The sequence below is a fragment of the Carya illinoinensis genome, chromosome 8 (genome assembly GCF_018687715.1).
Source record: "Carya illinoinensis cultivar Pawnee chromosome 8, C.illinoinensisPawnee_v1, whole genome shotgun sequence".
Classification (NCBI taxonomy): Eukaryota; Viridiplantae; Streptophyta; class Magnoliopsida; order Fagales; family Juglandaceae; genus Carya; species Carya illinoinensis.
In genome coordinates this window covers 11,659,599-11,671,674 of record NC_056759.1, presented here as the reverse complement: position 1 = coordinate 11,671,674, position 12,076 = coordinate 11,659,599, and the positions used below count along the sequence as shown (strand labels likewise).

The 12,076-nt window shown below is 36.4% G+C and overlaps 1 protein-coding gene across 2 annotated transcripts; it reads left to right on the top strand.

The window, feature by feature from the left end:
- The first annotated feature begins 2,376 nt into the window (after window positions 1–2,376).
- LOC122318787 (dnaJ protein ERDJ3B-like) lies at window positions 2,377–9,769 on the top strand. Of its 2 annotated transcripts, XR_006244906.1 has the most exons (12): window positions 2,377–2,618; window positions 2,728–2,876; window positions 3,069–3,204; window positions 4,157–4,268; window positions 4,951–5,067; window positions 5,314–5,400; window positions 5,825–5,884; window positions 5,963–6,040; window positions 6,550–6,621; window positions 6,734–6,981; window positions 7,448–7,627; window positions 9,268–9,769. XR_006244906.1 is itself a non-coding variant. In XM_043136413.1 (10 exons), the coding sequence occupies exons 1-10, from the start codon at window positions 2,548–2,550 to the stop codon at window positions 6,890–6,892; spliced, it is 1,041 nt and encodes a 346-aa protein (XP_042992347.1). In that variant the 5' UTR covers window positions 2,377–2,547; the 3' UTR covers window positions 6,893–7,165. The 2 variants fall into 2 exon arrangements, 1 of the variants encoding a protein (XP_042992347.1); XM_043136413.1 differs by lacking the exons at window positions 7,448–7,627; window positions 9,268–9,769 and having other exon boundaries at window positions 6,734–7,165.
- Window positions 9,770–12,076: the final 2,307 nt, after the last annotated feature.

The following is a 12,076-nucleotide window of genomic DNA, read 5'->3' as shown; positions in this document are numbered from 1 at the left end:
GTAATGGCTACGCTAGTGACACCAGCAACAGGGGAAGTAGCTCGCCCAGTCCACTTCCTTCGCCACCCCGTCACTCCGGACTCTCCCGTTGCCGTCACAAAGTTCACGAGTGTCCTACCCCAAAACAAACCGATTTTCCCTTCCACCTTTTCATCGCCCTTTAAATCTTGTTTCCACCCAAAATCATAATTCATTGCCAAATTAAAACACACCGTTTCAATGGTACAGCTGGGATGGATTGGTGCACAATTGGTCCCCAAATCGCTTTCATTTAGATTTTTCCTTCTGTGGAAAGTATTAATTGTATTTTGCCTACCAAAAAAGAAAAAAACATAGTAAAAGAGCCTATTTGCCCAATTTTCTACAGGGGAGAAGAAACCATACAACATGTTTTGTGGTCTTGCCCAACAGCAAGTGACGTGTGGGCAGAGAATAAAAGTGGACTTCAAAAGTGGAGCAATGTGGAGGTTGCGTTCTTCCAGCTATGGGATAGATTGCAAGCATGTTTGCATCAAACAAAGTTAGAAGAGATTGTTGTGATTCTAAGAGGGTTATGGGCTAGAAGGAATAGAGTGGTCTTTGAGGGTAAGTTTGATAGTCCAAGTAAAGTTATACAATTTGCTCTTTCAAATCTCAAAATTTTCCCAGAAGTTAGAGATGTGGTTGAGCAAAAAAGGAAATTTAATATCCAGAGGAGGAAAGAAGCTAAATAGTGCCACCAAGTGTAGGAGTTACAAAGCTTAACTTTGATGCAACTATAGACAACAAAGAATAGAATGGGTATGGGTATAGTTGCAAGAAACTACAAGAGGGAACTCCTATTTTCATTGTGTGGCTCAAAGGATTTTATTGGAACCTCTGTATTAGCTGAAGCTACTGTTTTATGGAGGGCTATGGAACTAGTGGTAGAATTGGATGCCAAGAATGATTAAAGAGATATATGACAAGGAAACTCCATGTGCATGGATGGAGCTGCTAGTTGAAGACATAAGATATAGAGTATCTCATAGACCAGACTGGACAACGGGATTTATCTATAGAGAATGAAACTGTGTGGCTTATGAGCTTGCAAAAAGGGCCTTGAGGATGGAAGGTGAATGTTGTTGGATTGGAAAGGGACCTGCAGATGTTTATCCTATTATCAGTAGAGAAATACTTTGTAATATCCCAGAATTATAGTTTGATGGGTGTACTGATGTATTGTATTTTTGAATGAATGAGAAGCAGATGTTGATGATTAAAAAAGAAGTTATAAATAATTATGTTTACATTTGCTACTGTGCCCTTTTTACTCTTTTATGATTAATGGAAATGGTTGGTTCAACTTTGGCATATCTCCATATATTGATTAGAACTGGTTCCACTTTGGTATTTCTTTTCTTATCTGGTGGGGATGCGACTCTAAGGTGATCATGAAGAACTCTCTTTTTTCACAAACTTTTTTATTATGAAATGAATAGAATGTATATATATAAAAGCAAGCATATTTGAATGTTTTTTGCTATGCTATGGGCTGTTGTGTTGGCTGGGGCGACTCCAATGGGTCCAATCGGTTTATACATATATAAGCAAGTACATGACTCCAATTGGTTTGTATATACTTGTAAACGTGCAAGATGCCAAGAACTCCATTGTGTATACTTTGAGAATATTTTTATTATATAATCTCTTCTTTTTATTTTTTGAATTAATTTATATTTTGGTTTAGCTTATAAATTTAGATTAATTTAAAATAGGACATAATTATATGATATTGTATATGGAGAGATATTATAAATATCAAAAGATATAAAGATATCATTAGTAATTAGATACCATATTTGAAATGAATAAAAAACACTAAAAAGTATAATATTTAAATGATATAAAGAAAAAATAGATAAATTAATGAATGATATATTGTAAAAATCAGTATATAAAAATATAATGAAAAACTCATTGATAATACGCCCTTTAGAGATTTAGAGATTAGGAGTGTAAAAAGACGATGAAAAAGATATCTCCCCCTAAATGCTAATCATCTCTTGCATGTCGAGGACATGAGCTGGTTATGTTTCTCAATCATTTTTCTCTTGTCTGTTCAATCGAGTTAGATAGTTCCGTTTCTCAATCTTTCCTGTTGAACAAACAACACCCAAATATACATGTATTCTCTGTCTTTTTCAAATTACACCCACAAGTTCTATGTTCGTGATTATTTGGGCCTGAGCAACTTAACAGTTTCAACAAGAAATTGGGCCTTGTTCATTAAAAATAAAAGAAAACATTGGGCCTTGCCCAGTTTGGAAAGTACGGCCGGACAATATCAATTTTTTTTATTCCCTCAAAATCAATCTCGTCCGTTCATTTACGCACTCCTTAAAAGTTTCGTCATTCGATTCCCATTCCACACACTCGCCCAGTTTTCGCAGGGGGACAAAAACTCTCCCCAAACTGCCAAAGCGCACACGCACAGAATCCCATTTCGCAAGGATCTGAAATCAAAGCCCTAAACCTGCTCGCTTTCCGGAGTGATCCGACTCTCTCCCCGGGCTCTTGAAGTCTGCGATGGCGCATCGAAGAGTGAAGCTCTCGTTCCTCCTTTTCGCTCTGTGCCACGCTCTCACCACCATTGCAGGGTTGTTAACATCCTCTCTCTCTCTCTCTCTCTCTCTCTCTCGTTGTCCCATTCGGTAAGTATGATGAATTACATTGTTTCGGTGCTTAAATTTGTTGTTTTCTGGTCAGGAAGAGCTACTACGATCTACTGCAAGTGACACGTGGTGCGTCGGATGACCAGATCAAGAGGGCGTATAGAAAGCTCGCGTTGAAGTACCATCCTGATAAGAACCAGGGAAATGAGGAGGCGAATAAGCGATTCGCAGAAATTAGCAACGGTATTAACTAAAAAGTTGATGCTGTTTGTATACCTCCTGTGTAATTGCCAATTGGGCTATACCTATTTACTTCTGTTAATAAAATGTTATTTTACTTTAAAAAAAAAAAAATCAATCCTATTTTGCATTCTTTGATTGCTTAAGAAGTAGATTCTTATAATCGCTGGTTTAATTATGAAATATTTGTTATAGCGTACGAGGTGTTGTCGGATAGCGAGAAGAGGAATATATACGACAGGTATGGGGAAGAGGGGCTGAAACAACATGCAGCTAGTGGCGGAGGCAGAGGTGGCGGAATGGGAATGAACATCCAAGACATTTTTGGCCAGTGAGAATTTTTTTTTTTTTTTTTGAACTCTTTTGCTTGTTGAAATTTTAAACTGCTTGGATATAAAGTTGAATATTATTGGAAGTTTAATCTAGGAATACTTAAATTGAATATTTGCATTACAGTATTGTAGGTCTTCTAACCCCCCGGGGCTCAAGTGGTAAGAGTCTTGGTCTTGGTGGTATACTCCCTCGAGGTCTGAGATTCAAACCCAAGACAAAAAAATTTCTAGGGGTCATCGGACTAGGATAAATCCTCCTTTAAATACGTGATTTGTATTTGTAGGAATCTCCTTGCCGAGCTACTATTCAGCCTCAGGGATTAGTTAGGATTTTGTTTCGGAGATCCTCTGCCAATAAAACAGAAGTTATTGTGGTGCTCCAAGTTATGGGACATTTAATCTCAAATCATAGTAGCATTGGAATTTGGACTACTATGGCTCTTTCAGATTGAAACTCCCAAGATTTGCTAAAAGCAGGCATTCAAAATTGAAACTTCCCATAAGAGAAAATTATTTGGAAGTACAATTTTCACACAAGAAAAACATTGGCATTGATGAAGGTGTGGATAAGGATTGAGGTTTATCTATTGTTTATATTTTTCCTTGTGATTGACACTGTTGTGAGCTGAAGCCTAAAACTAATTTGTTGCATCTCAATGGTCATTGTTGGCAGGAATTTGATAGGAATATAAATGAAAGAACGGCGCTTGAATTTTTCTCTGCTTTTCCATTACATGATTCATTAGGTCCATCAATGTAATTGTACGTTGACTATTGTTTTCATTAATTTAAACTTTGAAGTAATAATTTCCCATGTGAGAATGGTTTTTGTGGTCATGCAGTTATCTGTAGGAGTGTAGTGAGCAATCAGAATTGAGTTGGCAGACTGCTTTTCTTTGTTAATGTGCCTACAGCCTGCCTCTTTATGACTGACATGATATTGTCTTCTAGTTTTTTTGGTGGGGGCCAAATGGATGAGGAAGAGAGAGTTGTTAAAGGCGATGATGTGATTGTTGATTTGGATGCAAGTTTGGAAGATTTATACATGGGAGGATCATTGAAGGTATTCTCATCTCAGATATGTAATCTTAGAACATGTTCTTCTTAAGCACTAGGCAACACCCGCATACCAATCTTGACGAATTCAAAACGAACTAGTAACCAGTATTGATGACTGCCCGATCTGAGAAATTTAAAAAGGGAAGAATTGAACTCCATATTTTAATTTTATGTTGTTCTGTTTAGTATTTGTATTCCTTTGCCCTATTTCATATCTGCCAGCAGATGGGAGAAAAGACCATTTATAAATTAACTTTAACTTCATATTTTGAGCTCCTTGTGTTCTGATTAATCTTCTAGGAGCCGAATAAATTATTAATGATTTCTAATTGAACTTGCTGTAAGCATGTGTAATGCGCAGGAATAGTATAGCTTAATTAATTTTCTAAGTTTTATTTTAAATTTAGCTTAATTTATTAATAGTAATTTTATTTGCTAATGAGATTATCAAATTAGTTGGATATAATATTTTTTCAGTTTGTAATTTTAACTTATTTACATTTAATAATAACAAAAATGAGGCAAGGATGATGTGGCTTTATAGAACTAATTTTCATTAAATAATAGTATAGTTGGAATTTTGGATAGTTGATGAGGTGGCTTCATGTATGCTTTGAAAATTTTATAGTATGCAAAATAAGTGGTGCTTTCTTCTTTTATGTGAGCTTTTATGTGGGATTCATCAGGTTTGGAGGGAGAAAAACATTTTAAAGCCGGCCCCAGGCAAGAGACGCTGTAATTGTAGAGATGAGGTATATCACAGGCAAATTGGTCCAGGGATGTTTCAACAGATGACAGAGCAGGTATACAATTCTGCGAATAAATTCTAGTGAAGTATTTCTTCCTTTTTTTTTTCCTTGTGTCTAGTTAGCAGGCAATACTATTTATTTTTGGCCACAGTGGATGCCTTGGTTTGGCTCCATATTATTTTTCTGTATGCTGCAGCCGCATCCTCAGTTGGGCAATTTTATGCTATCTCTATCTCTTTGTTGGCACTAGCTCTTAGATGCTATTTTTTACATTGTTACCTATTTCATATTCTCTCTCAGGTCTGCGAACAATGCCCAAATGTCAAATATGAACGGGAGGGATATTTCGTCACTGTTGATATCGAGAAAGGGATGCAGGATGGGCAAGTAAGCTTTTAGATTTTCATTTAATTATTAAGAAGCTATATATCATTAAATGGGTATTTGTACTTCTCGTGCATGTCATTAGTAATATTAGCCTCTTGTTTTATTGTATATTCCTGTATCTTGCAAAAAATTGAATGTAATGTAATGACATAAAAATCAGTGAATAGCAGCGTCCTTAGCCCTTAACCACATGAAGTTTCAGTAATCGTGTGATGAGAGAGAGAGAGAGAGAGAGAGAGAGAGAGAGAGAGAGAGAACACCCTTGTTCTCCATATTTGGGGACGCCTACGCTCTCTAAAATCATGGTTTTGTTAGAAGTGAACTTGAAGTAGAAAGCAGCAACTGGATGAACTTGCTTTTAATTGGTAGTTTTGTAATACGATTTTTCTTGAGTTTCTGAATAACTATTATATGCTTTTCACAGGAGGTTGTTTTCTATGAAGATGGCGAGCCTATAATAGATGGAGAATCTGGAGATTTAAGGGTAAGTTTCTTAACATTGTTCTAGTGCCTGGCCTTGTGCACTACTGTCTACTAACAATATATACAACTTTTTGGGCAGTTTCGTATCTGCACAGCATCCCATGATCGCTTCAGAAGAGAAGGCAATGACTTGCACACATCAGTCAGCATAACACTGGTAAGTACCACTGATTCTAGTTCTGTGCATATCAATAGCTGTGGTTACAAGTTCACGCTGCACCAGATGTGCGTAATGAAAATTAGGTCTACATCTTCAGGTTCTAGTGTTAGAATATAGGTGTCTATTACGGATTAAGATCCTCTAGATTTTTTATGTTAATTTACTCTCTCTCCTAATCCAAAATTAACGGTAAGTTTTTTTTGTGGAGACTATAGATGAGAGTAAGGATAATATTTTGAGTTCTGAAAATGATTAGTAGTAGAACAAAAGAGATGTGTTGCAAAAGAAACCCTATGATTTTCAAGATAGCTGACAAAGGTAAAATATCACGTATCATCTATCAAAAAAGATGTGTTACTCATACTAAGCCGAAAGAAAACCCAATGGAGATGAATAGATTTTCAAGATAGCTGACAAAGTTAAAATATCATTCATCATCTAAAGAAAAAAATGTGTGTTAGGATTATTTTTTGTTTTCATGCTGAGTTAATTTTCTGAACCCTCAGGTTCAAGCCCTAGTTGGTTTTGAGAAGACAGTCAAACATCTCGATGACCATTTGGTGGACATTGGCACGAAGGTAAGAAATATCATATCATCTAGCTTCCTGTTATATCACTAAGATTGGTGGCTGGGTTGGTGGAAGATACTACAGTTAGTATCTTGCCTGACATGCTGTCTTAACTACTCAGGGAATTACTAAGCCCAAGGAAGTGAGAAAGTTAAAAGGGGAGGGGATGCCATTGCATTTTAGCACAAAGAAAGGGGATCTCTATGTCACGTTTGAGGTTTTATTCCCAACCTCTCTAACAGAGGACCAGAAGACGAAGATTGAGGCAGTTCTTGGTTAGGATATAGGTCAAATGTTTTTGTTTGGGTTCGAAGATGTAATCAATTGTAACATGAAGAGGGTATTATAGAAAATTCAGCGGACCCTGAGGTTTTTTCTTTTTCTATTAAGTCCTTTTTCTCTTCGTTATTTAGTTGTTTTCTAAGATGTTTTTTACTGTAATCATTGAAGTTATTGAGGCATACTATTTTTCAGCATAGTTCTCCTTTGTTAGAACTCTGATAGAAATCAGAAAGATCTCTAAATTTACTGAAGGGGGGTGAGTTGCTGTTAATCTCTTATTCATTTTACTGATGATAGTGCTGACAAATTTGAACACAAGTTATCTCAGAAATAGTGGATGGATGAAAATTTCCAAAAATCTGGTTTCAGATTAGCTTATTCTCATCAAAATTGACTTTCAGGAATGAGGCTTCAGGTTATTCTTCAGTTTTGCCGAACTGAAAAATGCATTATACAACATAAGCATTTCAAAACTACACCAAAAGCATTTCCAGAAACAGCATAAGAAATGGCTTCTTATTTAATTATCCACATTTGTCTCTGGCTATGGCAGGGCAATTTCTGACCAGCGTAGGTGCCTCAAGCTGTACCTAACCCCACAGGTTACCCCGTGGAACGAGGATGACTTGATGTTTCTGGAGGAAGATGATGGTTTTCCGGTGCTTGAGAACTGGTTTGGAATGACTGTGTGATAGGATTCATATAGGGTAAGCCAAGACCCCATTTTGGAGAGGTAAAATTTCTCAATTTGCTTGGTCTATTTGTACCACATCTGAATCTTTCCTTTTAACTTACATTTCTATTGAAAATTTGAAATACTAGCCACTGGAAAACCTCTCTAAGGTTAGCACATTGCTTACAATACAAATAGTCTCTCTTACAATTTGGGCGAATAAATCAGCAAAATCTATACTATCTTCTAAGGTAGAAAAATATTGAAGTCTCTGTAGCTGACATTCTTGTTAGATCTTTTTTGAAGGATTTGAACCATGATCTCTGATTCTCCAGTTGTTGTGCAGCTTGCAAGTACTTGAGAAGAAAAGGCCCTTCATATTGCATTTTCTCTTCCCATTTCCCTCCCAATGGTCCCCAAAGATTGGCTTGCGTTTACAAAATCTATAGTGCTAGCAATGTTGCAAAGATGCTCCAGCTACCACTTGAATATTATTTATTATGTATTTACCCCTTTTTTCTTCCCCGGTGCTTCCCCAGCCATAGTACTCTAATTTATGCTGCAATGCTCTTCTCGGGCTCGAAGGTGTTGCACCACATTACGGTGTTATGCATTTAGCATTTCAGTTCTGCTTTGGAGCAGTCATGACCATTTTAGGCCTTAGAGCAGCAGCCAATAACAACACACTGACATCTCGGCAGTGTACAAAATAAAACCATGAGCATCACTACATCAGATTATTACCTAAAATACCCTAACGTATTTTCCTTCCCTTCTCTTTGTTGCTACCCGTGCCCCTTTTGAAAACTCATCCAGTCGCCGCCCAGCCATTCCGACAACACCAACCAGTCGGACGGCAGGCAGCCCAATGCAGCTACCTAATCCATCTGTCATAGAAACCATCCAGTCCTAAGCTCATCATGGAAACCATTCTTTTTCTGTCATAGAAACCATTCTTCTCTGTATTGTAATTAACCAAGAGATATTAAGCCATCACTAGAATTATCACATGTATATCACTAGAATGAACTCACATGTATTGTAATTATCACATGTATATTACTTGAATTAACAAGAAAATAACAATTAGAGCCGATGGCCGGTTAAAAAAAAAAATGGTTAGAGCACAACAATTGGTACAGAACCAAAGAGAGATTTGACCTTTGGAGCTGGTAGATCTTTGGCGTTCGTGGTTCTGGGGTCACGGGTTCGTGGGTGGGTCTTCGGTGTTCATGGTTCTGGGAGTGTGGGTCTTCGGCAAAATGTCCCTGGTTCGTCGATGTCAAGTGGCTTTCGGTTAGGGAAGTTTGTAGGCTCTGGGCAAGCCCATGGGGCTAGAAGAGAAACGGGTGTTCGTGGGGTTGGAAGAGGGTGGGTCTGTGCATTCGTGGTCGTCGGCGTTCGGTGAGGGAAGAAAGCTGGCTTTGGGAAAATCTGTGGGGTTGGAAGAGAAAGCGGGATGTTCGTGGGGTTGGAAGAGGGTGGGTCTGGGTAGCATCCTATGTTTTGTGGTTCAAGATAAGTTTCCTAGGAGTTCTATGTGGCAATATTTTATTAGTGGCTGGTTTTTAGACGTCATCGGAATGGCCTGTTAGAAGATTAACTCTCTAGCATTTATAGGCGTGGATTGCTTACTATTAAAATTCCCAGCTGTTTACACCAATTCAACAACTCTCATCTCCATCTCTGACCTCATGCAGGGGATACATTTGTAGTTCGAATTTTCGAGACAAAATGTCGAATTCAAGATGCCGTTTAGAGGTGTGCTGGGATTCTCCCGCTTTTATTTCAACAAATACACGGTGCAGAAAGCCAGTTAGCCAAAACCAAGTTGAGATTGCCTTATTCAGTTCTAAAGCACGTGAAGGACGAGTTCAGGAACTTGAAGCCAATTCCAACTTCAGCAATTTGTTACCGGGAGAAGCCACTACTGCTGTCCTGTATGATCAAGGTCATCCCATTCAAAATTCCTGTTTATGAAAAAAAGCAAATTACTGTACAGTTAGTGCTGACCAGCCCATGGTGAATAATATTATATCCTCGTAGTAGAATGATGGTGAGATGACACTGTAAATATATAGTATATTATTCTTTCTATTAAAAATCACCATGCAAGCAGTAGGCTATATGTATACCCTACACCGTGTATAAAAGTAGAATATTATCATATTACATATTACAGTTAAAAAAATTATAATTTTATTATAGTATTTATGGACAACATTTTTTCCAAGTTAATAATCTTTTTTATTTTATCTGTAATTGTACACAAAGGAAAATTGCCATTAAACAGGTGGCGTCACATATATGGATGCAATGTATTATGGTAATATAATTATATAAGTTCTCAGACAGAATTGGCAAAATAATTTACGATAGTATTGAGGAATGATATAATGAAATATGGTTAGCGCATTTCAGATTCTCTTTCTGTAAAGACCAACTAGAAATATGGATTTTATCAAAAAAAAAGAAAAAAAGAAATAAGGATGACTATTCTATTGGGAAAAAAAATACTATTAAGTAGAATGGTTATTTTGCGTACTGATTGTGCAATTTTCATGGTCAAAAGGTGCAAACCTAAAAGATAGTTTAAATTAGGTTAGATTCAGATGTTAAGTTGAGTTAAGAAGAGTTAAGTTTTTTTTGAATAATAGGAAGTTGAGATATTAGAGTGAGTTATGTAGGATCTATCTAAGATGAGTTAATATGTATTTGGATGTTAAAATAAGTTTAGATGTCTTTTTGAGAAGTTGAAAAAAGTAATTGAGCCTCGCGTGTAAAGAAATGTTGAATTAAAAAAGGTTATAGGTTTTACGTATAAAGAAATCTTGAGTTGAGTGATGTTTAATAATTTGAAAGTTGTGTTTAAATATTAGATTAGGCTTAAATTTGAACTCAACTAAGATGAATTGAGATGAGTTTATGTTCCAAACTAAGCCGAAGTCTCTTAATTTTACTCAACACCTGGAATGTAGTAGAATAAGCAAAACAAACACGAGCTATGGCTGTTTTCCATGGTGGCCAATTTTCCCTGTTACGCAATTTGCATTCACGCCTTTATAATTAAATGACAAGATTTTCTCAAAATATGTTGCTTGCACCCATAGTTATAAGCCAAAATACTACCGTCCAAATGAGTGAAACTCCCACGTCTAGAGAAAGTTAACATGTGGGTTTTAATTGAATAAAATACCCACGTGTTACACATTCGACGCTAGCTTTCTTGAGCTGCCTTGAATACCTTCCTCAGCTTCTCCTCGTCTGCCTCAAAAACCTTCCTGGCTTGTTTTAGCTTCTCATTCATAGAAGAAAAAAACTACACAACTTCTTACTATTTATATAATCTTTACACACATTTTTTTAAAAATTTTTATTATTTTTTTCTTTTATCAAATATTTAATATATGAATAATGAATAAAAGAATTCAATTAATTTAAGAAAAAAAATTCAAAAAAAAAAAATTAACAATGTGGTAGTCCTGCCAATAAGGCTTAAGTTCCTCTTGTATATGTTCTGTGTACTTCGACTATGCCTCGTTATCGTTAATAAAATTCTTATTTATTGATTAAAAAAAAAAACATTATGATGGTCCGCTATGAGAATCATACGTGATAGGTATTTATTTTTTCCATTTCTTTTCCTTTGGATTAAAACGTATGCCAACACAACCCCTTGTTTTTGTGGTAAATATTATTGCTTCGAATCTTAAATTGCACCGAGGAAAGTGGGGCCTAGTTTCTTTTAAACGCAAAAGAGAAATGATATTTGCAGTCGTGGTCGTGCAAGCGGCGTGAAATCATTTTGAAAAAAATGAATTAATACGGGACCCACGTGAAAAAAACTAACTTTTTAATTGTGAACCCCACTCTTTTTCAAAGCGATTGCGTGGCGTTTGCAATTCCACAACTGTATGTAGCATTGCTCTAAATGTGTTGGTAAGTTTGTGCTATATATTTTTTTTTCTATCTGTATTATTGTTTGGTCTTTGATGCCATGGCCATCAGGAACTGGATCTTTTGGTTAGAGGGGAAGAACAGTGAGAAATGCCTGGATAACTTTAGGAAGATGTCTCCTTATGTAACCTATTTCTCTTCACAAATTTCACAATTATCCCTTCTAGTGTTTTCTTTGAAAAATACTGCACTTGGAGTTCTTTATAAACTTCTCACATCTCATATGCAGGTAAGAGAAAACCACAGTTGATACTTGTAGATCATGGATTGGAAGGTACAACATTGCTTTGCATAAAAAGTGTCTTCCTTTCCTCTAGTATTGTTTCTGTTTTAAGCAATTTGCTTACTTCCTTTTTTATGTTGTTGTTACAGGCATTAATATTTCTGGACAAAATCTTGTTGGAAGCTCAACTCTTTGGAATGAAGATAGCCTTGTGGCTCTTACAACTCAGGAAGGCTCTCTACTTGCAGGCTTTGAGCGCGGATTGACAAGTTGAATTTTTATAGAGGAAAAATAAAGGAAATAAAGATCTTTTTACTTGTGCTCCCGTC

Bases quoted from the DNA above. Each gene is read 5' to 3' on its own strand.
- LOC122318787 (XM_043136413.1), top strand. From the start codon at position 2,548: ATGGCGCATCGAAGAGTGAAGCTCTCGTTCCTCCTTTTCGCTCTGTGC. The intron at 5,885-5,962 runs GTAAGTTTCTTA...CTTTTTGGGCAG, and splicing joins GAGAATCTGGAGATTTAAGG to TTTCGTATCTGCACAGCATC. The intron at 6,041-6,549 runs GTAAGTACCACT...CTGAACCCTCAG, and splicing joins CATCAGTCAGCATAACACTG to GTTCAAGCCCTAGTTGGTTT.